General features: G+C 41.0%; 2 protein-coding genes across 4 annotated transcripts in view; one reads left to right on the top strand and one right to left on the bottom strand.

Annotated features, from left to right (window-relative positions):
- The window catches only part of cachd1 (cache domain containing 1), a 104978-nt gene that overhangs the window by 5290 nt on the left and 71956 nt on the right, over positions 1 to 27732 (top strand). The window lies entirely within an intron of this gene.
- On the bottom strand, positions 5981 to 7715 carry LOC133481304 (zinc finger BED domain-containing protein 4-like). The gene is made up of 2 exons (XM_061780508.1): positions 7355 to 7715; positions 5981 to 7025 (listed from the first exon to the last, which is right to left on the bottom strand). The coding sequence occupies exons 1-2, from the start codon at positions 7398 to 7400 to the stop codon at positions 6277 to 6279; spliced, it is 795 nt and encodes a 264-aa protein (XP_061636492.1). The 5' UTR covers positions 7401 to 7715; the 3' UTR covers positions 5981 to 6276.

Here is a 27732-nt window from a genome sequence, read left to right as displayed (position 1 = left end):
ATGGTGGATTTAGCCTCGGATAAAAATAAGTAATTTAATCTTCCATTTCCATGTTAGTAAAACAGGTCCTGTGCTCCTCTTGTTGTGCTACAGAACTTCAAAATGTTTTATTCAGTTATAGAAACTAGGCTTTTTATGATCAGGATTTTTGGGGCCAATCACCGATTTAAAAAAAACAAACAAACAAAAAAAAAAATAACGATAACCGATCATCGATCCGATCACAAGGTGGAGCAATGTGTCTATTTAAATGACTTGTTCATTTGCTGTATATACTTGTATACTTCATTCCTCCAAAAATGACATTTACAATGAATAATGTACATTTGTTCATGTTTTTATGCCAGTGAGGCATAGTGACAGACAGAACAAATGAATGGTCTTCTATTAGATGACAGGAAGTACATACAGTAATTAATGTATCCACTTTTTGTGACATTTTTGTTTGTTCGTGTGCCGTGAAATGTTTTAATTGTAAAATATGTGCCTTGGCTCCATAAAGGTTGGAAATCACTGCTCTAGCCATATCATGTATTCTAATCAGTCAGGTCAAAGCAACATTACAACATGACAGAAATAATGGGTGCTAACTTACTGTAATGAAATTACTTCATTGTAATTACATTACTTCACACACACCAAAACTTTAGAGCATGATTCGACAGAACGCCTGCATGTTCGCTTACAACAGTTAGTGCTAGCACTAGCTTGCTAGGCTACATAACGTTTTGTTACCTGCTTGCAAACTGTATCGTATTAAAAGTACTTAAACATACCTCAAGCAATCATGGAATGAAAGTTTTGAAAGTGAACTTTTTTCCCCATTTTGTTCTTACAAACACATGGCGCGATCCATTATTGTTGTCGTCGCCATGGTAACGAGTGTATCCGGTCACGTTTGAGTTGACAAGATAAAGCCCAGTGATCGTAAAAGATGGGATGCGGTGGTATCGGAATACAAGATTTTATTGCAGTAGTCTGACTTAGTGCAATTGTGAAAGACCAAATTTGTCTTGTAGTCTGATCTGGACATTACGTGTTGTCTGTCGCACACCGCCGACATGTTTTTAAAAAAAATAACTTTATTGGTGGGCAGATATTTACAGTACTACGTCAAAAGACGACAAGGCTCAAAATAAACTAGCTTTTGAATTCAAATATACTGTGCACACGACGGCGACGTGGAGTAAATGTCATTTATCGGATCGGCGAATTTTGACATTAAATCCGATCAACATGAAATGCTAATTAGCGGCCGATACCTATCAGGCCGATCAGATCGGTGCGAAGTCTAATAGAAACATCCATCCATCCATTTTCTGAGCCGCTTCTCGTCACTAGGGTCGCGGGCGTGCTGGAGCCTATCCCAGCTATCATCGGGCAGGAGGCGGGGTACACCCTGAACTGGTTGACAGCCAATCACAGGGCACATACAAACAAACAAACATTCGCACTCACTTTCACACCTACAGGAAATTTGGAGTTGTCAATTAACCTACCATGCATGTTTTTGGGATGTGGGAGGAAACCGGAGTGCCCGGAGAAAACCCATGCAGGCACGGGGAGAACATGCAAACTCCACACAGGCGGGGACGGGGATTGAACCCAGGTCCTCAGAACTGTGAGGCAGACGCTCTAACCAGTTGCCCACCGTGCCCTAATAGAAAAATGCTTTCCAAAAAAGTAACTTGCACAGCTACTGTATATCAAGTGTCTGACAAACACTGACGCAAATGCTTTGAACCAGACAAAATGTTGGACTATCAGATGATTATTACAAAGGAAACATCTCTTTTTAAGGACCCTAATCCTCTGAGTGCTGGGAGCTGTTATTAAGGCTCGTTCATTTGGTATCTTCAACCTCCAAAATTGAAGCTTGATAGTATGAGGTTAATCTGGCACCATTATTAGCTGTGAATTTCCGGGATCGGGTAGTTCTTTTTGGCTTTTGGCATTGTGTGCCTGGTGTTATATCAAATCCCCCCCAATTGTCACTATACACCAGTAAAATGAGATTGAGATAAAATGCAATGTATAAATGTACAATGGCACCTCGAAAGAACGGACAAATAGGGGCGAGATATATACATACATGTATGTATATATATATATATATATATATATATATATATATATATATAAAGCTGATATAACCGAATTCTGTTATATTGAAGCACATTTTTGGGAGGCTATATGCACCCTTTGACATTTTATCCAAACTTACCACGCCAGTGTGCTTGGTCCCGGAGCCATTGTTGACGTACAGTACTCATCGTAAGTGAGTCGGCTTAATGAACTGCGAGGAATTAGTGTGCTTCCTAGTTCCAAATATGTTACCAAGGGTGAACGGCTTGACAAATAATGTTACTGTACCAAAAATAGCATGTTCCAGTTTCCAGAGACTTGTGGTTTGTATGCCTCAGAGTTAACACTGCCTCCATGCTGCGCTCTCTCTCTGCACAATAGATAATAGATATAACTATCATGTCATGGCCGCCACGTCATTGCCCCAGTTTCAACATGACCGCTACATAGGCATGGGAGGCACTTCTATTGGAACTGTATCTAGACATATTGAATATCTGTGATCTCTGCCTGAATTGTGTCACAGCGCCAATAAACAGTGGCCAATTCTGGAACTAACAGACGTTGTCGACGGGAGTTTAAGTGGCAAATAGAAACTATTTTTGGATCCATTGTTCAGTCACGACGGTCCGTTGTGTCCGATATCCATTATGTTGGGGTCCATTTTATCGAGGTTCCACTGTACTCTGTGATAAATATTACCATGGCGCAACATTTTTTATTCATTATGGCTGTGTTGTGGATCCAAAGTTCAAGAGCCATTTGATGAGTTGCAGATTGCTACATCTGTTCTTTTGCAAAGTGTCCTCTTGAATGATATCACAAGGAAGATCTTTTACACCCTTGTCACATTTGAGAAATTAATAGTCCCAATATGCATGTTGATGTATGGCCAACATATCTCAGGACATGCTGTTTTTTTTTTTTAAATTTTATTTATTTTTTTAAATACAGTATTTGTAGTGTGATAATGCTTTGGCCAATATAGTTTTTGATGTCACAAAAACACATGATTCTTCCAGATGTATTTCATTTATTTTTTTTGGAAACTGCTTTCCTCCTGTGCATTGTTAAAATATCAGCAATTCATTAAAAGTTTCAGCAACTTGCATCCCAAAAAACCTACAGACCTTAATTTATTTTTTCATTGTAACAAAATTTAGGAGAGAACTGTTAGAATTTTATTTTTTGTTAATGTTTTCTACTGATAGCAATCCACTTGCAAGTTCTGATACATTACAATTAGGGTTTGTCAAAATGAATGCGTTAATAACGTGTTAACACAAATTCCATTTAACACCCTTTTTTTTTTTGAACGCTCAGTTAAAGCACAACCCTTAATTGGCCTTGTAGTGTGCCTGTTGTATGTGCCTTGTTTAGTGTACTGTTCCTCCTGTGAGCCTCTTGGGTGCAGTGTGGTGCACGCTTGCAGATAACACATCTACAGTACTTTAGTTAAATGACCAGAAGAAGAACATCGTGATAAACTGCATTCAGTTCAGTTGTATTTAAATGTACACTGTGTGTACTTCTTTTTGTGTGTTTAGAGTAACAGTACAGTAATAGTGCAGTATACAGTATTGTAACAGTATTACAGTACATGATGATCTTGTTGGGCTTGAATTTGAACTGTTGCAATAATATATTTGCATAAGGTAAGCATGTTTGTCCACTCATATGTTAAGAGTCTTAAAAACTTGAGAAATATCCTTTTAAGTTTAGAAGAGATGCAAAATGTTAGATTTAAGGTATAATTGCGAGTTAAAGTGGAAGTCGTGTAATTAATCGCGATTCAAAAATTTTAATCGATGGAAAGCCCTAAATACAATGTATCGGAGTTTGCGAAAAGTAATCATATTCTAACTTGGACGACTCTCAAATTTGATCCCACCCAACCGAGCTAATGACAATTTGTTTTCACCGTGAAGGTTAGAGCAAGACAATACAATGACAACATAACTGAATTAATGTAATATATTTCAGAATGGTGATGGTCTCTTAGACCAGTGGGTATCTTTTTTAAAAACGTGCTAAATTGCCTCCCAAGAGCATCACTTATATCTTAACTGCCTTTGAATGTACCTGCACCCTTTTTGTTTTGGCTACCTTTGTGCTGGAAGCATGTGGGAAGAAAGATATGGTGAGAAAAGTATTTTCAGGTATGTCTCTCCCCCTCCAAGCTTCTGGACAACAGGACTCATTTTCATTTCAATCAAACCTCATTGATTCTTTGCCCAGGCTTGTGCACTCCATCTTGGCTTCTACAGGACTGTGGTCAGAAAATGTGATGTTCTTTCCCCTTTGCACCAGCTGTTGTGGTTTAAATCCTTCTGTACAGTTGTGGGCAGATCATTCATCTGACTACTTTCTGATGGGTTTCCCACATTTCTCAGTTGAAGATGGCTTCTTTCTTTGGCCGTGACTAGCTGGATGTGTTTTTGCAGCCTCTTCTGCCTTTGATTTTAAGTTACTGCTTTGCCTGCTTTCCATCTCCAAACTATCTCATGCTGACCTGCCCTCAAATGCCAAACTGCTGTTAAGAATCAACTATGAACATTTCCATGGCTGCTATCTTTGGCCAAGATTGTTATACCTGGTCACAATAAGATTCTCTTTCGAGAAAACATTCATTCCTTATCTGCTTTACCGTAAATGTCAGGATGCCACTTACATGTTTGCATACATTCCCGCGACCGCGGGAGTATAAAGAGGCCTTAACTGTAAAGAGAATGATCAATTCAACATTCATTCAACATCGTCCACTATGCCTTGTCAGTTTCCACATAGCCCCATTCTCATATACACACACACTCTGCAAATGCGAAACAAAACAACTGCCTAGTAGGACTGGGGAAAAAAAGGACCTTTATTGGTGCTCTAGGCTTTATTTTCCCTGCTTCCTGCCAGTGTCATTTCGTCCCACTGGGACTGACTGATGACAATGTGACCAAAGAGACCCACACACACACACTCCTCAGCAAGGAGCTCCTCAGCTGTGCCCACTTCCTTCAGTGGGCACAGCTTGAAATGAACTATCCTTGACAAAGTGATAGAAGGAAAAGTTTGCAGAGGGAAGCTGGAGTCAAAGGGGCAATGAGCAAAATATCCCATTGGGAGGGCAAGGACTGAAGAGGGACTGGGTCACTCCCCCAGACATTAAGCATTTTAAGTACACCCACCCCCCACAGTACACACGCACGTGCGCACACACGCACGCACACAATCACTGAAGAGGCTTTGCATTCTCAAGGAACTGAGTGTTGGAACTCCTATTGTGGAGAAGCACATTAGACTGTTTGCCGCTGTTCCCATTTTTCTTGTGTGTGTATGGGCAACACTGGGGCTGTGGTCAGTGATAAGTCCAAACATAACAGTTTTTTTTAGTTCTCTGGGCATTTTAGCTTTTGGCCAAGTACAGCCGTAGTGTATAGTAGTAGCCTTTAGAGTTCTTCCTTGAACATGGACCTTGTGGGGTCAGAAAAGCACCTATTTGTTGTCTTTATTGTGGACAAGTTTGTTTGTATGGTCATAACCAAGGGTTACAATGTTTTCATATATTGTATTATACACTGACACCAAGTCCTCTCATTACACAGGAATTATTACTAGCATCTCCTGAGATCACACAGTTGATATCAGGTCTAGACCTTCTACATAAATATCAAGGCTTCTGCCCCGTGCACCTTCTCCCTCAATTCCAATACGTAAACCATTCCTTATATAGAAAGTTTCAATTTAGTTTCAATTTTGAAGGCTTCCCATCTCGTATTAAATTCAAGACATAATCACTGACTGGGGGTTCACCAAACCCTGAGCCAGGTACGCAGATATTTTTACGAGTAGTCGGGCTGGGGGATTTGGCCTAAAAGTAAAACCTCAGATTTCTTTCACAAACGAACATCACATTTGGATGAAGTGCAGGACATGAGGTCTGTGATAGTTGTCTATAATTTCTATAAATTCTTGGCAAGGAAGACAACCCTCTCCACTGCCTCTGGCCTGAGGCCATGCCCTGCTGCATGTAACAAGTCCTCCTCCCACACTGAAAACCCTCTCGGGTGGGGCACTTGTCGCTGGGATAGCGATATTTCTTGGCCAGGTTACTGAGGCTTGAAAAGTTGGATTTATGGCTCTTCAACCACTGAAGTGGATCAGTGTCAGGGTCTGCCTCTGGCAATCGCAGATTAGTTGCTAGTTCAGTCTCAATTTTATCTGCCTCTGACTGGTCGGAGGTGGTGTATGACTCGTCTTGAAGAAGGCTGCAAAAGGTTTTTTCCTCTCGGGGTCTGGCTGAGGTGTTGTCTTTTCTTTGCCCACCTGACCAACTGGAATGGGCTGTGATGGGCTTTTGCCAGTGGGGAAGGACAGTAGTTCATTGATAGCTCTTCTTTTGAATTGTTCCACCTTGTCTGGGTCAATGTAGGTTGTCCGGAATATTGGGTCCAGCAGTTCATCCTTTACAGCGTCACTGTATTTTTCCTCAAGGTATCCCAGTATGTTCCTTTGTATTGTTTTGGTAAGCTCAGTGTTGTGTTCCTCAGGCAGCATAAGACTGGTTTTTAACAAACTGATAATGGGTTTAATGCAGGAGACGCTGACATAGTTTTCCGCTGACAGGGCATCAGTAAAGTCTTGGAGTGGTTTGACTGCCTTATTTACTGACTCCAAAACGTCAATGTCTTGCCAAGAAGGCGCAAGATTCATATCAGACCCCAGGACACGGGTTACAGCCTTCTCCTGTTCCAGGAATCGCTCTGTCATTTTTTGACAGGAGCCCCACCTGGTTGGGGACTCTGCTGTTAGCTGGTGAGGGGGTAGGTGCAGCTGTGACTGTGCTTCACCCAAATTTCTTCTTTCTTTCCAGCTATAGGAAAAAGCAGCGACAACCTTCTTGCAAATTCCGATGGCACGTTCTATGTAGGCATCCTTTACACCATTCTCTGTGTAATGACAGGAATAAAATATGCAGACATCACTTTTGGGAAATCAATAACATTGAAATGTACACTGCTCTACATATCAAAAAGGTTTTTCCTTTTGTATTTCAAAAAATTATCAACCCAAATATCAAACAAACACTTAATCATACATACATAAACAGTATATCTTCGTGTTTATTATATGCATGAGTGCATTTTGTAGATAAATACAAAAGCATTTAATAAAATATCTGTCACATGTGGGGAGTAGCTGGACCCAAGAGCAGGTGGCGGCAGATGTAAAATGATGAATAGTTTATTGAGGCATTAGTCAATCCTAATGGCATGACCTGGTATTCGAAGTGTCCGAGAAGGGTGTTGAAAGCGGTTTTCCATTCATCCCCCTCTCGGATATGGATGAGGTGGTAGGCATTCCGTAGATCCAACTTGGTGAATATCCGGGCATCGCAGAGCGGTTCAAACGAGGGATCGATGAAGGGAAGCGGAGATTTATTTTTGACGTTGATGTCATTGAGACCACAGTAGTCGATACATCGGCGAAGAGTGGTGTCTTTCTTTTCAACAAAAAAGAATCCGGCCCCTATTGGAGAAGAAGAAGATCCTATGAGTCCGGAAGCCAGTGAGTCATGGATATAGTCCTCCATTGCCTTTTTTATAATTGCGGTGGTGGGGTAGAGAAATGGCCAGGTCTTTGCTGAACACCGGAGAGAGATCATGGTATTCTTCAAGGACTCGGGAGAGGTCAACGGGCGTGGAAGAGGGTGGCGATTTATCTGAGGGCGGTATAGCTGAGAGCAGGCAGTGTGAGTGGCAGTGAGGGCTCCATCCGGTGATGGCTAAGTGTGTCCAGTCGATGTGTTTTTTGAGCCAGAGAATTCTGAGGACTAAAGGGGTATCAGGGGAAGGGATAAAAGTGAGATGTTCTCACGGTGATTACCCGAAATGAGCAAGGTGAATGGCACTGTTTGGTGGGTAACGGGGGAGATGATTCGACCATCCAGGGCTGTGACTTTCTTCGGGGACGGAAGTGGTTGGAGAGGGATTTGGAGCTGGTGAATTATTGCTTCATGAATGAAGTTGTCATCGGCAACGGAATCTATAAGGGCAGTACTGGGGGTGTTCTGAGCAGAAACTATAATGCAAGCGGGAACGGTAATGCGAGAAGGAGAGCTCGAGGGAATGGAGGTTTGGCTCATCACGACGCTCGCGGGTCGCGGTGAGCCTGGTCTTTTTATCGGAGGGGGCATGAGGAAATAAAGTGACCGGATTGAACGCAGTAGATACACAGCCGCTGGATGACTCGACGCTGACGCTCCTGTGGGTCTAGACACGTTTTACCAATTTGCATGGGCTCTGTGTTAGCTACGGGGAGTGACAGGTGAGTGGGAGCCGGTGTGGGGGGCGGGTGAGATGCCAACAGCGTGGTGCTCTGAGTGGGAGGATTCTTACATACGCGGACCCTCCTCTCTCATGCTCTCTCACACAGGCTGTTATCAAGCCGTATGGAAAGGGGGATGAGATAGAGAGGAGGGCTCGTCCCGGACCACTAGCTCATCCTTGAGTTGATCGAAGAGGCCATTTGAAAAAATCCCCCCAAGTGCCGCATCGTCCCACCCGCATTCACCTGCCAATATCCGGAACTCAATGGAATATTCCGCTGCTGATTTAGCGCTCTGCGTGAGCGTGAGGAGGCGATGGGTGGCTTCTTTGCCCTGAACTGGGTGATCAAATACTTTGCGGAGTTCGTCGGAAAAAGAATCAAATGAATGAAGTACCTGAGAGGAGTTTTGCCATAATGAAGTGGACCATTTTGCTGCTTTGCCGCGGAGGAGGTTAGTGATACATGCAACTTTGGAACGTTCGGTGGGATAACTGTACGGTTGGAGATTGAATACGAGTGAGCAATTAAGAATAAACTGTCTACATGCACCTAGGTCCCCGGAGTAGGGCTCGGGCGGGGGGACATGAGGTTTTTTGTACGGGAAGCGGTGTGGCTCGGAGGCTGCGGGCTCGGGAGGAGTACTTACAGGGGGTTGAATGGATTGCATCTGTTGGGAAAGGAGGGAGACATGTTGCGAAAAATGGAGCGTTTCGGTGATTTCTTGCCGTTTTTTGTCCTGTCGTCCAATGTGGGCGCCTTGGAGGGTTAGTGCGTTCTTCGGAGCCTCCGTAGTTGCTGGGTCCATAGTGGCCTAAGTATTCTGTCACGCGTGGGGAGTAGTTGGACCCAAGAGCAGGCGGAGGCAGATGTAAAATGATAAACAGTTTATCGAGGAAAGGTTATGGTCCTGGATGTGTTGGCAGGCGGCGGCGTGTACAGGTGGCAGGCAGTGGACAGAACAGGCGGCTGGCTTGGTGGCAGGTGTGGGTCAGGAACACAGGGGAGCACTGGGAACGAGGAGACACAAGTTAACAAGGGAAGCGAGGAACAGTATAGCTTACTTGACATAAGGTGGAATGTGCTACCGCTAGGAGAGGCTGCAATACTTAGGCGAGGATTTCCGGGAACAGGCAGGGTTATATACACCGGTGGTGATGAGGCTGATTGAAGACAGGTGCTGAAAACAGAGAGGGGAGGACACAAAGCCCCCTCCCGGCTCCAATAATGGAACTACAGGGCAGTATATGACAATATCCCATTCATAACAACAATGGTTTAATGGATCAAAAACAGATGATATGTCTATTCCCCCTTATTTATTCTTATGTTAACACAATAGACTGCTTTAAACATAAATTATTAAAATAATATTCATTCCCCGGCCCCGCCTGTGTGGAGTTTGCATGTTCTCCCCGTGCCTGCGTGGGTTTTCTCCGGGCACTCCGGTTTCCTCCCACATCCCAAAAACATGCATTAATTGGAGACTGTAAATTGCCCGTAGGTGTGACTGTGAGTGCGAATGGTTGTTTGTTTGTATGTGCCCTGCGATTGGCTGGCAACCAGTTCAGGGTGTACCCCGCCTCCTGCCCGATGACAGGTGGGATAGGCTCCAGCACGCCCGCGACCCTAGTGAGGAGAAGCGGCTCAGAAAATGGATGGATGGATGGACTTGCCATGCCAGTTTGTGTCCAAAGCACTGAAGGTTGGGTCACCCGTTCACTCTCAGAGCTTTGATCATATTGGTGCCACTGTTAGTTGTCATGCAGATTAGACAATTCTCGGACAGGTTCAAGGAACCCAAGACGTCCTGTGCAATAAGCTTGCCTTTGTGAGGCAAGTCCTTCGTAGAGCCCAGTCCTTGTTGATAAAATGCACCATCAAACGTGTATGGCAGCATGGTTTGACTGGACCACAGGTCCATGGTTGCAGAATAAAACGTCACCTCCGCCCCTAGCTCGCTACTGATTTTTTTCACAATTATTGTTGTAGAATTGGGGTAAGGCAACTTCAGCAAAATATTTGCGGCTGGGTAGCACATACCTGGGGTCGGCAGTTTTGAGCAAATGGATAAACCCCGTCTTTTGCACTGTATATATGGGTGCTACTGTTTATCTTTAGCGATGTCTTTTTCCCCTCGTAAAGACTGGCATTTCTCCCACTCGGCTGGATGTTTTAGATGCTGGAAAGTTTGTTGTGCTGCTGCCTTTTGTTGTAACGGGCTTTAGACAAACTTTGCAATGTGCAGTCACTTGTTCCATGTCTGTTGCCGCAAACCGAAACCAATTCCAAACCACTGACGATACTATTCCTTTCTTGGCAACAAACGTTTCGCTCTCTTTAGAAGTAGCCATGTTGTTGGGCCAGTCTATGGCGCGTGTATCTCTGTGACACAATGACGGAAACAAGGGGGAGGGCGGAAGCTATGGAAGCTCACGGGGCAAGAGGGCAAAAACCTTGTTTATTATTATTTTTTTAAATCGTTCGCAATAAAAACCTCGACTTATTCGAGAAAATCAATATATCGCCCAGGCCTAACGAGTAGTAATCTTTTCTTGATCCTTCTCACAGATAGGCACCTCATCATTTGGGGACAGATGAATTACTGATGATCGGACTCATTGGTGGAGGCAAAAGTGTGGCTCATGAAACTACACTGAATACGAATGGTTGCCGTCTGAACAAGTTGAAAAAGTGGAATAGCAGCTCAGACCTGTAGGCAGTTCATATTTAATTATGAAAATTGTGTTTGACTATAATGTCTCCTTGGAAAGAATACAGCATGTTAAGGAAAAACATTTTCACTGTTTTATGCCTTGGTAGTTGTTAGTGTTGCACCGACATGAAAATTCGTGACTGAATCCGAAAACCAGAAATGAGGAGCCCAAGGCCGAAAACTGAAAGCCGAAGCACAGAAAGAAATAACTATGCCAAGTATTAGTTAAACTGTATTCATGGCTATGACTGCAGAGGCGCCAACCTATAGAAATTCACTTCCAGAACAATTTGTCTGAATTCCTATATTTTTTAAATGTCAAGAACATTTCCGCAGGCCAGTTATTGAAGTATATTATGTAATAGGAGGGGAAAAAACTTCTGCATACTGTTTAATTGCACAACGTAATGATTACGCTATAATCGTAATTATTAATAAATAATGGCTTCAGTGTTGATTTAAATGTATTTATTGTATCTATCTTGTAATGGCGGACAAAATTGCAGCCAAATGTCTTCTTTTGCTTGCTATTTTTGCATTTCCTGTATCCACTATTGCTGCTGAAATGATGCAGATTTCGCCAATTGGCACTAAATGTTGTATTATAAATGTTTATTATATTAATGTACTTTTAAACTTATAGGCTCATTTTCTCAAGTGAGGTAGTGGACTACCGGTGATGTACTAATTCATTTCCGGTTTCCGGTTCCGGTCCCTGTGTGGCTGTACAGCATAATAGTGTACTATAGTTTTTTTCTCTCTCGACACTTTAATACTATATAAGACTTTAATTTAATTTCATTAATTTGCCTACTGTTTTGTTCTTCAAAGTTAGTTACTTTACGCAATAATGCAGCTCCAGCCCTATGTGTACTGTTTCACCTAATCACTTATTTTAGTGTTTTGTGACTTCATGTCATGCTGCTAGCTTAGCAATTAGCACGGCGTTCCTGTCTTTCTCCTGTTAATTACGCTTTGTCACACGTTGGTGATAATGATACTTGTCAGAAGTGTTGCTTATTCGCTGCCATAGAGGTGATGATTAATGACTTACTCTGTGTTGACACCGGATGCGAAGCAAACGTTCACTTCCATGGCTCGGCATCGTATTTAGTCGTGTTAGCTGTAGCTTGTAGGTAGCTTGGGCGGCGCAAAATACAGTGCAACAAGAATCCCCCCTTAGTACCCGGACAGTGGAACGTAGCAATGTTTTTTACATTTTTTAATGTATTGTATTTACAATATAGTGTAAACGACCGTGCGCTGGCAGTGGTTTTTGCTAGCCTCATAACAACATCCCCTTTTGGCTATTTTTATTCCGTGACAAAAGTCTTTCGATCTGAAAATGCACTTCTGGGCCATTCATTCATTCATTTCCCATACCACTTATCCTCACTAGGGTCGCGGAAGTGCTGGAGCCTATCCCAGCTGACTCTGGGCGAGAAGCGGGGTACACTCTGAACTGGTCGCCAGACGATCGCAGTTTCTGGGCCATTTTAATCCAAAACATTTTGGTGGCTGAAATTTCGGTGCTAGCAATTACTCTAATCTATGAGAAATTTACTTTTACTTTTCCGGATAATCAACAAAAGATTTGTTTTTCAAATGTCCATCTTGCCTTCCACTTTCTGTCACGTTAGTCTTTTCCCTTTTTTTTTTAAGCATTTTATTCTTGTATTACGGTCTTACAACTCCAATTCCAAATCCAATGGTAGATTGATTGAAGACTACAAATTGCCCATAGGTGTGAATGTGAGTGCGAATGGTTGTTTGTTTAAATGTGCCCTGCGATTGGCGGGCAACCAGTTCAGGGTGCACCCCGCCTCCTGCCCGTTGATAGCTGGGATAGGCTCCAGCACTCCCGCGACCCTAGTGAGGATAAGCGGCTCAGAAAATGGATGGATGGACACTACAAAGACAAGATATTTATTGTTCAAACTGATCGTTATTCCTCAACTTTCCCAGCTTTTTTGGAACGTGTTGCAGCCATAAAATTCCAAGTTAATGATTATTTGCTAAAAACAATAAAGTTGATCAGTTTGAACATTAAATAACTTGCCTTTGTATTGTATTCAATAAAATATTACTTCATTGTAATTGGGGTTGTAGGTTTGAGAAAGCTGCTCTCTTCAGAGCCCTTAGGTTTTTGTCATTGTCTTTCTTTCTGTGTCTGATGAATTTCTTTGGCGATGAATCATGAAGTGACTGGAGTTAATAAGATGACCTTTTGACTTTTTGCATATGTTTTTAAGATAAAAAGCGATATAGCACTTTTATTCTCTGAGAATGTTATGGGAGAAAGTGACTTAGTAATTAACAGCCAAGCAGGGCGTGAATTGCAAAATGAAAAATGGGTCAACAGTTAATTTTTTTTACTGACTCACTATTAATACAAGGCGGGGGAATAGTAACAAAGACTGGTTGGACCTTCTCTCGAAAATAAACTCAGCTTAACAGGGCTCTACACTAACTTTTGCACTGGTAGCGCTGGTGTGACGAACCTTCTCAGTTGGTCGGACAAGCACATGTTTTTGTCGCACCATTTTGTTGGGGTACAGCATGTGTATTTTCATGTTGGTCAAGTGTCACCATGCTGTTCACATGCCTATTTATTGTAAGTAGGAAGTGTCCCATTAGTTTAGAGGCGTGTGTAGTAGAGGGAGTGCATACAGTTGTTTGACCGTGAAGATGCTACGCCACGTTGTTTGTTTTATTTGAAATGGGTGAAACATACAGTATTGGTACACAGTTTTGATTATCATGCGGCACTTGGAAGATCACTAATAACAAGAACTAAAGATACATAAATGCAACGACGATCAAGGACGTTTCACGAAATCGCACAAGCGCGTCAAACACTGCCTGTCTGCTATAACCCTCAGTGGCTTTAAGTTGGATTTAGCTACTACAGTAGTATTATTAGGATTTCCCTGTAATGCTTGAAACATGAAAATGTTTTTATTTAAAAAAAAAAAAAAAAAAAAACGCTTTGTTTTTGTTTGCTGGTCGTACGCTGTAAAAAATTAGGTGTTGGCTCAAAGTTGAAAAAGAAAAGATGTAACGATTTCCACTGATATTTTGAAGGTATTTCAATTCAGCTCGTGTTGAGTATATGCAACAAGACTTATGTCGCGTGATATATCTAGTAGTATCTAGCAGTATATCTATCATCTAGTAGACATGTTACATATACTGTATGTGTAAATTGTTACTTTGTCTTTAACTTGAGCAAGCACCTCGGATGCGACTATTTTGGATGCAGTCTCGAGCCCTGCTTAAAGTAAGATTATGCAGTTTTCAAACTGCCAGCAAGATTTGAATGTAGCCTCATTTCAATTCCTGCACCCACCCCCTCGCGTCTCCACCCAAAGAAATGCCCCTAGCTCACCACCTTACTATGCACGGCAGCTGCATTGCTAGCATTGTTTTTAATGCTGGAGTATTGTCAAACACGAACTGTTAACGGTTTGATGTATCAATTAAAAATATAAAAGAGGTGATCAAATTACCTGACAATCCGTTGAGAACGGTGACGTGACGTATGTGTTGGCGCATCTAGGACACCACTGTATATATGTTTATCATTGATTTGATCCTTGATAAAATTTGTGAGATGCTGCAGTGTTTCCCCACGAGGCTGTGCGTGCGGCGGTGTGCGTGAGCATAATGCAAATGATTGACAAATCTTTGGTCACGCTTCCTGTCTCTACAGTCTCTGATTGACTATTCTTGTCACACTGTGACCAGCTGTAAAATAATAATTTTAATTAACTTTGAGGCAAAAAATGGGGCCAGAGAGCGATGATTTTTCAAAAGATCATTTTAGTAATATTTTACCAGACCAGTCATATGCAACTGCCCACATATAGGACACCACCCCATATTTGATTATCCTTAATTTGTCTCAAGAGCTGTCCAATTCCTTCTTTTTTTAACTTTTTGTTGCTAACTGGAGTTAAAAAAAAGTCTGCCCAAGAAACTATAACAACATTTGTGAGATGCTGCGGTGCTTCCCCACGAGGCTGCGTATGCAGCAGTGTGTGTCAGCAAAATGCAAATGATTGACATCTCTCCAATCACACTTACTGTCTCGACAGTCTCTGATTAGCTATTCTTGTCACGCTGTGACCAATTGTAAAATAATAATTAAAATTAACTTTGAGGCATAAAATGGGGCCAGAGAGGGATGATTTTTCAAAAGATAATTTTAGTAATATTTTACTGTCAGGTCTTCTCAGACAGTTTTAACATATATGATAAAACGTTTTCTTTTCTTTTTTTTAAACTGCAAACGCTACCTTTAAATGTCTTTTTAAATTCTTAGTCTAAATTTATTTGATTGAAAAAAAGAGATTTGTACATAAATATAGACAAATACACATACATTTCATCATTCAGAACTCAGTTCAGCAGTAAAGTAGATACTTCCTTTGCTTTTGTATGTCAAACCCACAACCACTGAATAAGAGACCATTTTTAGTCTGGACATAACTGAGGCCAGAGCCTTTTAAGACAGCATACAAATGATATCCATAATGTCTAATGCCTGACTACCAGATTTGTAAACAGCACATTGGTGTTGTTTCATAGGACCACATTGAAAGCATCTTGCAGCCCATTTTCAGAGCTTGGACTCTCCTGTAAGAAACTTATTTTCTTTTGATTCTCCTCTCCAGCTGCCTCTTTCTGTTTTTCTTTTTTTTGCTGGCGCATGTTATGTTTGGTTATATTTTATGGGTGTGAGACAAAACCAGAAGGATGAAAAAGGGAGTAAATAGCATCTGTTCATTTTGTTAGTTGTTGTGTTCGTTCACCAAGATTCTTTGTTTAAAAACATCCAGGGCCTCCGCTGTGCTCCCTGCTGCAATATTTTTTGGGCAAAAAATGAAAATGTCTTCTGGCTACTTTCTGCGTTTTTGATTTCCTTTTATTTGCCATTTATTTATATATTTTTTGGGTGTCCCATGGTGAATTCAAATCACTCCCGAGAAGATATAAACACTATTGGTTATCTTTCAACAATCAAGAAGTAGTCCATTTGCCGTTTGTTGATTGCTATGACTTGGGTGACCGAGATTATACACAGGCAAGTTGACTTATTGTTTTACCAATAGGGATGAAACGGTTTACGATTTAACGATAAAGTAATCTGAGTGGAACTTTTTTTCTTCCAGAAAGTTAGATCATAGGCATTTCTGGAGAGCTGATGTCTTGCCAGTTTTCTCTCTGTCTTGTCTAGATGAGGCATGGCACCATCTGGCAGCTGGGGTTTCTGCCGGCATTGCTTGGCAGCTGTGAACCAGAGACAAGTCTCTGTACCCTTCCATCGATTTTACAGTTGCTTCCACAATTCAACTTTCTTTGTTAACATGCACTGCCATGAAATTATTTTACGATGAATATTTTTGTTGTGGTAGGACAGTGGGATTAAAAAAAATATGAATTAGAAAATACATTTTGGTCTACAGACATGTTAAGCAACAACAGTAAACAACAAATATTCATTCCCCCCATCAGGTAAATTATGCACACAGATTAGTGCCTTTTTTTTCTTTTACAAAACTCTTAATTCATAAATTCAAATTGGCCTTATTCAAACATTTAAAGGATTTTTGTAAACTCACACACTTTCGATGTCTGCACTCAAGCAGACCAGAACAATTAAATTCTTAAACTATCCATGGCTGAATGTTTAAGGATAAAACAACAACAACAGGCAGTTTATGGAATAAAGATAATGCTGTCATGGCTGCTGTGCTATTCACGATATAACTTTTATTTTCTAAGGAGCTGTTTATTTGTAAAATATACTCTGTTGCTAAGAATGCACCACAGAAGATGGGTGATTTCTCCATCAGATATATATATATTTTTGATATTACTTTTTTTAAAAAGGCAAGAAAATTTCTTTTTTTTTTGTATTGAAAAGATATTGAACCGTGACACTTAAGTATCGAACCGAACTGTGAATTTGTTTCTCTTTGTATGGTTGGATACTAGAGTCCCTTGACTGACCTAAATCTCTTGAACGCTCCCAGTATTCTGAGCAAAATTGAAAAACATTTCATTTTACACACTTTTCAGGAATTAGGGCACTAAAACGTTGTGTTGCCTGGAGTGCAGAAATAGACAAATTTTATTAATTGTGCTATGTTTTCAGTAAGTAATTAATCAAAATTGTAAAAGTAGAAATTATTTGATCTTTTTTAATACGTTTGTTTACTTTACCCAATGTTTTATTGGATTGTGTTCCGACCAAGACATCTCATTTCTGATATTTGACACGATGTAGAACTTTTAGCCACAATTACAGTGGCTCAACCAGCTCCAGTCTGCCAGTCAACGTGTTACTTAGGTCATCACGTCAAGAGGCCAAATGGTTTTACCTCTTCTGCAAACGTTAATCCATAAGTGTTACTTGGTCGATGAGTGAAAGAACCTTCCTCAGACTGAGCTCTGTGGGAATGCTAGAAGAAGTGTGTGCGTGTGTTCACCTGTGTGCACTTGTGCGTGTGGTATTAACGTGTCTGTTTACATTCTTTTGCAGGTGTGTGGGATAGGGTTGAGTGATCCTCAGACAATAAAGAATTGGCATGCTTTCTTTAGTGTTATAGTGGAAGCAATGTCCTCTAGAAAAGTCTCACACAATAAAGCAACACACGGTGTATGCTTGTTTAATGTTTCCACTTCATACTGGTCTTTGAGAAAGATAGTTTCCTTAGTCATGCAAGCATGGAATCTAAGTAATTTACTTAGATTCAATTTGTATCTGAATATGTAGTTCCACTTTAAGTAGACTGGAAATCTGTTCATCCATCTACATTCCTTTTGATTTGGTTAAGTCATTTTTAGGTTTTTTTTCAGATTTATTAAAAAGAAAAAAGTGAACTATCACACAGCCATAAGTATTCAGACCCTTCGCTGTGACACTCATATATTTAACTCGGGTGCTGTCCATTTCTTCTGATCATCCTTAAAATGGTTCTACACCTTCATTGGAGTCCAGCTGTGTTTGATTATACTGATTGGACTTGATTAGGAAAGCCACACCCTTGTCTATATAAGACCTTACAGCTCACAGTGCATGTCAGAGCAAATGAGAATCATGAGGTCAAAGCGAGACAGAATTGTGGCAAGACAGAATTGTGGCAAGACAGAATTGTGGCAAGGCACAAATCTGGCAAAGGTTACAAAAAAAATTCTCCTGCACTTAAGGTTCCTAAGAGCACAGTGGCCTCCATAATTCTGAAATGGATCAGAACCCTTCCTAGAGCTGGCTGTCCGGCCAATCTGAGCAATTGGGGGAGAAGAGCCTTGGTCAGAGAGGTAAAGAAGAACCCAAAGATACTGTGTCTGAGCTCCAGAGATGCAGTCGGGAGATGGGAGAAAGTTCTAGAAAGTCAACCATCACTGCAGCCCTCCACCAGTCGGGGCTCTATGGCTGAGTGGCCCGACGGAAGCCTCTCCTCAGTGCAAGACACATGAAAGCCTGCATGGAGTTTGCTAAAAAACACCTGAAGGACTACAAGATGGTGAGAAATAAGATTCTCTGGTCTGATGAGACCAAGATAGAAAATGTTGGCCTTAATTCTAAGTGGCATGTGTGGAGAAAACCAGGCACTGCTCATCACCTATTCAATACAGTCCCAACAGTGAAGCATGGTGGTGGCAGCATCATGCTGTGGAGGTGTTTTTCAGCTGCAGGGAAAGGGAGACTGGTTGCAATCGAAGAAAAGATGAATACGGCTAAGTACAGGGATATCCTGGGCGAAAACCTTCTCCAGAGTGATCAGGACCTCAGACTGGGCTGAAGGTTCACCTTCCAACAAGACAATGACGCTAACCACACAGCTAAAATAACGAAGGAGTGGCTTCAGAACAACTCCGTGACAGTTTTTGAATGGCCCAGCCAGAGCCCTGACTTAAACCCAATTGAGCATCTCTGGAAAGACCTGAAAATGGCTGCCCACCAACGTTCACCATCCAACCTGACAGAACTGGAGAGGATCTGCAAGGAGGAATGGCAGATGATCCCCAAATCCAGGTGTGAAAAACTTGTTGCATCATTCCTAAAAAGACTCATGGCTGTATTAGCTCAAAGGGCTTCGACTAAATACTGAGCAAAGGGTCTGAATACTTATGGCTGTGTGATATTTCAGTTTTTCTTTTTTAATAAATCTGCAAATATTTCTGTTTTTTTCTGTCAATATGGGGTGCTGTGTGTACATTAATGTGGGGAAAAATGAACTTAAATGATTTTAGCAAATGGCTGCAATATAAGAAAATGAAAAATTTAAGGGGGTCTGAATACTTTCTCTACCCACTGTATATTGCAGAATTTTATCTGCAATATTTTTCTGTTATCTATTGTTCTTGCTCTCTCATTATATTATGTTTCAGCCCGTCAAAATGTCTTAAAGGCTGCCAAATTTGAATGAATAATAATAAAAATAAAAATTAAAGATTTTCTCTCTCAATGAGCTTTTACTTGGTTAAATAAAGGATAAATAAAATGTAAAATAAGGCCCGTCCTCGAGGTGCTGGACAGTGTTCACCTGTCAATTAAATGAAGTCAACTACTGCCTGAATATCTATAACTTGTGATAACACACACAAACGCACGCACACACACACACACTCGCACACATGCGCACGCGTAGGGCGGGTCTTAAACCACGTGTTTACGGACGCGGATTGAATATGCTTCATGTGTCCCTGCTAATTTTTGTGCGTCCCAGATGCGTGACGCACGTGAAAATGAAATCCCTGTCGTGGTTCAAAGGTAAAAAAGAAATAAATCATAGGAAAAACAAGTTTACATACCGTATTGCTTAACCTGAAATATCACGAGATTTGATAGTCTTACAAAATTTACTGATGTCTCACCTGACATCGTGCATGATGACAATGCGACATCCAAGTTTTTGTGCGTCTTTTGAGGCATTTAAAAATTTTTTTTTGTTGAACTCCAAATTGTATGACTTTAGAAGCATTTGACTTTACTGTACTGTACTTTTCATCTGTGGTTTCTTGTAAGGGAAATAGTTCCACTAAAGCAGCTCCTCAGTTAAGAATTCATTTCTATTTTTAACCTGTTCCTCCCTTGTACTTAAAGCTCGCCATGTTTGATTTACCAAAAAATATTTAGCACAGAGCAATATATTCGTGCAGTGTGCATTTATTTTAGATGTTTGATTTGGATTTGTGGCTTCCTGCTGCAACATTGGGACACAACCCATGAAGTGTTTTCCTTTTAAACTGGAAGGGGTGTGCGTGTGTACATGTATGTTTGTACTTAGGTGATGTGTCAACATAAAAAATACAACCAGATTTTTATCATTTCGGTTTTCAAAGTTATTTGCTTCTGGGAAGCATTTGAGTGTGTAATCTGTCAATCCAAGTCTATATGGCAATGCATGTGTACACTTTGAGCTCAGCCTATATTTTCCTTAACTCACCACAGCTCCAAGGTTGCCTTCCCCTGTACACTGTGCAGCCAACACAAATTCTAAAGCCAATTAATCATCTCACGTCATAAAGATTACTATGCTACAGTTTGCTCAACTATATAGACCCCCATTTTATACACAGCAATTTTGTGCTGACAGTAGTCTATTTTAGGAATTTTTATTTGTATTTCTACCTCTAAGTTTGTTGGGGAGATTTAGTCAGTATGTTTGAATGCTTTAAAGAAAACTGAACTTCTGTATTAAATCGATTGAAACCAGACTTTTAAAATGCTAGTAAACAACATAATATAACCGTGTTCGACTTTTGTGAACATTGGATTAATGCCCCCAGCCAAATCGAACATTGCAGCGAGGTCCATGGCAGAAATATGACCAATATTAATTTTACAGTAATTAGAGGTTACATATTCTCCCCATACCTATGTGGATATTCTCCGGGAACTCAGGTTTCCTCCTACAAAAACATGCGTGGTAGGTTGATTAAAGACTCTAAATTGCCCGTAGGTGTGAATGTGAGTGCAAATGGTTGTTTGTTTATATGTGCCCTGCGATTGGCTGGCGAAAAGTTCACGGTGTACCCTGCCTCTCGCCTGAAGATAGCTGGGATAGGCTCCAGCTCGCCCGCGACCCAAGTGAGGATAAGCGGTACAGAAAATGGATGGATGGATAGAAGACAAAGACTGTGTGGGTGGTGTGTTTGGCGGAAAGAGAAATAAATTAATTCAACATCACTTTACATGAGTCACTATATTAAAATAGAGGTGTATTGAAAAAAAATTGAATATCACGGAAAACTGGATTTATTCGAGTAGCTCAATTCAAAAAGTGAAACTTCAGATTCACTACAACAGTGTGAAATAGTTGCACAATTTTTTTCTTTTCATTTTTTTTGCATAGTTTCCCCACTTTAATGTTTAAGGTCATCAAACAAATGTAAATATCAGACCGATAACCAAAGTAAACATACAATGCAGTTTTTAAATGGGGATTTTATTTATTAATGTAAAAACTTCACTATTCTATACCTGGCCGTGTGTGAAAAAGTAATTGCTCTCTAAACCTAATAACTGGCTGGCCACCCTAAGCAGCAACAACAGGAACCAAGCATTTTCGTTCTTTGTGAGTCTTTCACATCTCTGCGGAGATATTTTGGCCCACTCTTCCTTGCAGAAAAACACTGGAGGATTTTCGAGAATGACAGTCGTTTTTAAAGTCAGGCCACAGCATTTCAATCGGATTCAAGTCCGGACTTTGACTGGGCCACTCCAAACCCTTGATTTATTTTATTTTTTCACGCCATTCACAAGTTGACTTGCTGGTGTGTTTTGGATTGTTATCCTGCTGCAGAACCAAAATGGCATTCCGCTTGAGATCACAAACTGAGGCCCGAACAGTCTCCTTCAGGATTTTCTGGTAAAGTGAACAATTCATTGTTCTATCAATCACAGTAAGTTGTCCGGGTCCTGAATTAATAAGCAGCCCCAGACCATCGCATATATATATCCATCCATTTTCTGAGCCGCTTCTCCTCACTAGGGTCGCGGGCGTGCTGGAGCCTATCCCAGCTGTCATCGGGCAGGAGGCGGGGTACACCCTGAACTGGTTGCCAGCCAATCGCAGGGCACATAGGAACAAACAACCACTCGCACTCTCAGTCATGCCTACGGGCAATTTAGAGTCTCCAATTCATGCATGTTTTTGGGATGTGGGAGGAAACCGGAGTACCCGGAGAAAACCCACGCAGGCACGGGGAGAACATGCAAACTCCACACAGGCGGGGCCGGGGATTGAACCCGGGTCCTCAGAACTGTGAGGCTGACGCTCTAACCAGTCGGCCACCGTGCCGCCCATCCCATATATATATATATATATGGTATAATCTTCTTTTTCTGAATTGCAATGTTACATTTATGCAAGATGTAACCAGACACACACTTTTCAAAAGTTCAACTTTTCTCTCATCAGTCCATAGAATATTCTCCCAAAAGTCTTGGGAATCATTCAGATGTGTTTTTTTATTTTTTTTTATTTTGTGCGAGTAAGACAAGCCTGTATGTTCTGTTTGGTCATCAGTGGTTTTCGCATTTGAACTCTGCCATGGATGCCATTTTTGCCCAGTCTCTTTCTTATTGTTGAGTCATGAACACGGACGGAACTTCACTGGGGCCTGCAGTTTTTTTAGATGTTGTCCTCGGTTCCTTTGTGACCCCCTGAATGAAACGTCGCTTTGCTCTTGGGATCATTTTTGTAGGCTGGCGTCTCACAGGACGGTTCACCACTGTTCCATGTTTTCTCCATTTGACAATAAAAGCTCTTACTGTGGTTCGCTGGAATCCTAAAGCTTTAGAAATGGCTTTGTAACCCTTTCCAGATTGATAGATGTCAATCACTTTATTTCTCATCTGTTCTTGAATTTCTTTGGATCGTGGCATTTTGTTGCAGTGTTTTGAGATCTTTTGGCTGACTTCCTTTTGTCAGACAGGTTCTATTTAAGTGGTTTCTTGATTAAACAGGTCTGGTTAGTGAAAATGAACTCAGCTTTCCAAAAAATGGAATTAGCTACAGTTAATTCATGATTTAACAAGGGGAGGGGACAATTACTTTTCACACAGGGCCAGGTAGCTTTGAATATATTTGTTTTCCCTAATAAATACAATCACCATTTAAAAACTGTATTTTTGTTTTCTTGGGTTATCTTTGTCTAATATTTACATTTGTTTGATGATCCTAAACATGGGCGTGGAAACGTGAAAACAATGCAATAAATAAATACATTTAAAAAAACATTGAAAAGGGGGCAAATTAAATTACTGCATCAGTGCAGTGTGGCATGGAGTGTAGGGGTGTGTGGTTTATGCTAGGGCCTGACTTATGTGGGCGAAGCAGCATGGAAGTTGGGAGGATGGAAAGTAAAGCGCTAGCAGCGGAACTGGGACTTTGGGAGTTTGTGCTGGCGTGGCCCCTTAGAGTGCACCGTTGTCGACCGGTGCGTGCATGTTGCGGAGAGACAGGCAAAGCAGTGTGGAAGTTGGGAGGGGGGAAAACAACAGACCGCTGAGGGTCCGGTGCTGGCGTACTTCTAATCCTTGCCTCCATGACGGATAATAAGGAATACTTCTGACAAGTGTCATTATCACTAAAGGAAGATGAGAAGTAATCAACAGGGAAGCCATTCTAACAGCTAAGCCACAGGTGTCAAACTCAAGGCCCGGTGGCCAAATCGGGCCCGCTACATCATTTTATGTGGCCCGCGGAAGTAAATCATGAGCGCCAACTTTTTTTTTTCTAATATACAAAAATTGCATATTGTCTCTGCCTTTAATAATGTTGAGACAGTGCAATATGTTTGTTACCAAGACCCCTTTTGAATAATATATATATTTTTTTTACTGGCTTCTGATTTAATAACTAGCTATCAATCAATTGGCTGTTTATATGTAATAATATTAGACATACATTTATATTGGTTCCCAGTCAAAACGGCCCTGCGAGGGAAACCAAAAATATGATGTGGCCCGCAACATAAAATACAGTAAAATCAACTTTATTGTCGTGAACATATGCTTGCTAATTATTTCCTCTGCATTTGACTCATCACAATAGTGGACACAGTAAACACAATTGTTAGTGAGCAGCAGGCAGCAGCATTTAAGCGCCCAGGGAGCAGTCCAGGGAATTGGTGTCTTGCTCAGGGACACCACAACCGTGAGTGAGTCCGGGGGATGTTGGGGGTGGATGGTCTGTTGCCGCATCCTCTCAAGTTCTGTCAACCTGATGTATTCCCCCCCCACATTCTTACTGCCAGTCAGTGTCTTGAACTGGGGTCCCCACGGTGGCAGGTGATGAGCTTAACCACTTGGCCGAAAAAGTAGTTTGACACCGCTGAGCTAACCTATCTAGTCATGATATTGCATAACACCAGAATAAATTCTTAGCTTGTACAGTACACGTTTGACACAATTGTCACAGCGGAGTGTAACCAATTATGGACACTAAATTAGTAAGTCATTTAATACGTGTCTAGAGAGAAAACAATATAACTGTTTGCAGCAAGCGCACACATCTGAAAAAAGGAAAAATAAATCAGTAAGTTACCGCATGTCAGCCAGGAGGAGGAGCTTATAATGTCAAAAGTATATCAATATATAGTATATAAAATATTTATAGCAGCAATGTGAATTGTATTTGTTTTCACCATAGAGTGCTGAATTTTTATTTAATTTTACACTTGAGTTTAACCCCCTCTGGAGCCAGGCCTGGTGGTGGGGCTCGTAGGCGAGCGCCTGGTGGCCGGGCCTGCACCCATGGGGCCCGGCCGGGCACAGCCCGAAAGGGTAACGTGGGTCCCCCTTTCCATGGGCTCACCACCTGTGGGAGGGGCCATTGGGGTGGGGTGCAGTATGAGCTGAGCGGTGGCCGAAGACAGGGATCTTGGCGATCCAAGACCCTTGTTTCTGGTGTCCTTTGGCAGCTCTTTGGTCTTGGCCAAAGTGGCGTTTGGAGTGTGACTGTTTGAGGTTGTGGACAGGTGTCTTTTATACTGATAACAAGTTCAAACAGGTGCCATTAATACGGCCGTGGAGGACAGAGGAGCCTCTTAAAGAAGAAGTTGCAGGTCTGTGAGAGCCAGAAATCTTGCTTGTTTGTAGGTGACTTATTTTCCACCATAATTTGCTGATAAATTCTTTAAAAATCAGACAATGTGATTTTCTCTCATAGGTGAGGTATACCTATGATGAAAATTACAGGGCTCTCTCATCTTTTTAAGTGGGAGAACTTGCACAATTGGTGGCTAAATACTACCCCACTGTAAGTGGAACAGCCGTTTGACGTGCACTTTGTCGTGAACGTCACGTCATTTATCAAGATGGAGGTCGGTCGTCTATTCAGCACAGTAGTTGGGCTTGATTGTATATGGCTTGATTAAAAACAACTTACACGTACCACAATTTGCCGTGTATAATGCGCACCCATGTATAATACGCACCCCCTAAATTGACCTCAAAATTTCGGAAAACCTTTCTATTATGTATAATGCATTTTTACAATGTATGATTTTGCTTCTACCCATATAATCAAAACACGATTGTGTATTTTGTTAGTTTTTTCAAATAATTATTCTGAAGTTAAACACTTTATTTGAACACGTAGTACTTTGTTTTTATTGTCTTGCTCTTATTTTGAAATTCACAGCCCTACTTTTATTTAGAAAATGAGAAAACACACAGTTGTGCTCATATGTTTGATTACCCAGGCAGAATTTATAAGATGGGTACAGTTCTTTAAAGAAAACATGAAGGGCCAGGCGAAACACATTTAATTTTATTTTAATGGGATCCAAATTAAACTGTCACACATTTCAGAAAAGCCTTATCATTAAACAAAACATAACCATGAAGAAATTAATAACGGTTGTTGTTCAGTCATCAATCGTATTTTTTAATTTTTTTTTTAAAAAGAAAAACACTATTTCACAAATTCTGACAGGGTATGTAAACTTATGATCACAACTGTACATGTATGCAGTCATACATACCCCTGTCAGATTGGAATGAAAGTGTAGGCTACACCTTTTTTCATAACCTTGAGGTGGCGGTGGCATATTGGAATTAAAGTGTAAAGCTTTTTCATAACCTCTAGATGGCGGCATACATTTATAAAATGTGAAACCTTTTTTCATTTTCCTCTATACCTATATATAATGCACACTATTGACTTTTGACAATTTTTTGGGGGGGAAAAAATGCGCATTATACACGAGAAATTACGGTAGTTAAGTTCTCCGTTGCATACGAGCTCCGTCGGGAGCTGCTATTACGATGACGTCACTGTGTATTTACGTCGAGACGAAGCATGCGCAGACGGAGCTTTTCCCGGCTCTATTCCAAATGACGGTATGCATGCCTAAAATTTACTTCTGATGAATATGGCAAGAGGAATATTCCACCCCTGTGAAACCAAATGAAATTCCATTCGAATTCGACCTGTTTATTCCGGTTGATGTTTATATGGAGCATTTTAATTCAGTTTTGGGCTTCTACACCGATTATAATCAGAATAGAAGGCTCCATATAAACCAGGCTAGTCTGCAGCTCTTTATTCTTTCTTTCAGACCCAGGGGGACCCATATCACAGAGTAAAGAAGAACTATTTAATCGAGGAACAAGAAAGGAAATTAATAGGCTTTACATGATCAGGATTTTTTGGGGCCGATCACCAATCAGCGAGTTTAAAAAACTGATAACCGATCACAAGATGGAGGAATGTGTCTATTTAAATGACCTGTTCATTTACTGTATATACATGTGTACTTAATTGGTAAAAAATCTTTGTTCATCTATTTATGCCAGTGAGGCATAGTGACAGACAGAACAAATCAATGGTCTTCTATTAGATGGCAGGAAGTAAATACAGTAATTAATGTATCCACTTTTTGTGACATTTTTGTTTGTTGGTGTGCTGTGAGATTTTTCAATTGTAAAATATGACGACAAGAGGTCCACTCTTGTCGTCGTCGCCACGGTAACGAGTGTAGCATTTGAGTTGACAAGATAAAGTCCAATGATCGTAAAAACGGGATGCGGTGGTATCGGAATACAAGATTTTATTGTAAAAATTGTTTAACCACCACGACTTACTCGACTTAAAACAGTTAACAAGTACAAAGTAGCAACAAGCTACTCTTCCTCGTTGAGGCCCCACCACAAAACAAGCTGAAAGGACCTTAATTGCCTTCATTGTAGCAAAGGCAGACATACTGTACTAGTTTGACCAAAGATCGCTTTGCACCCAGTAGATATGAACTGAACTGGGAATGCACAGAGAAGTGTTCAAAAGTGGAGAGAAGGAAATACTGTATTTTAGTAAGATGATTAATTTCTGCATTTAAACAGTCAGTATATGCAGTAGTACAGCTCGATGCAAACATTTCAGTATCATGAAATACGTGTACTGAAGTTGGTGAAAGTCCCTCTATTTAACATACTGTCATTGATTCTTTGGGCATAATTAGAGGATTCCGTGCCATGTAGAATGAAAGTAGAGCTTTTCAATGTGTTGAGATTTTAGAAATGGGATGCTAATCCAACATAGTTTGTCCAGACAGTGCAGGCGTCTGAGCTTTTACTTGTGTGACAGAGTGGG

The sequence above is a fragment of the Phyllopteryx taeniolatus genome, chromosome 7 (genome assembly GCF_024500385.1).
Source record: "Phyllopteryx taeniolatus isolate TA_2022b chromosome 7, UOR_Ptae_1.2, whole genome shotgun sequence".
Taxonomy (NCBI): Eukaryota; Metazoa; Chordata; class Actinopteri; order Syngnathiformes; family Syngnathidae; genus Phyllopteryx; species Phyllopteryx taeniolatus.
The sequence above is the reverse complement of the archived record's forward strand: the minus strand, read 5'-3'. Positions and strand labels throughout refer to the sequence as shown.

Coding starts and splice junctions, on each gene's coding strand:
- LOC133481304 (XM_061780508.1), bottom strand. CDS start 7,400: ATGGAAAACCGCTTTCAACACCCTTCTCGGACACTTCGAATACCAG. Junction 7,026..7,354: donor TCGGACACTTCGAATACCAG/GTCATGCCATTA, acceptor GTCATTACACAG/AGAATGGTGTAAAGGATGCC.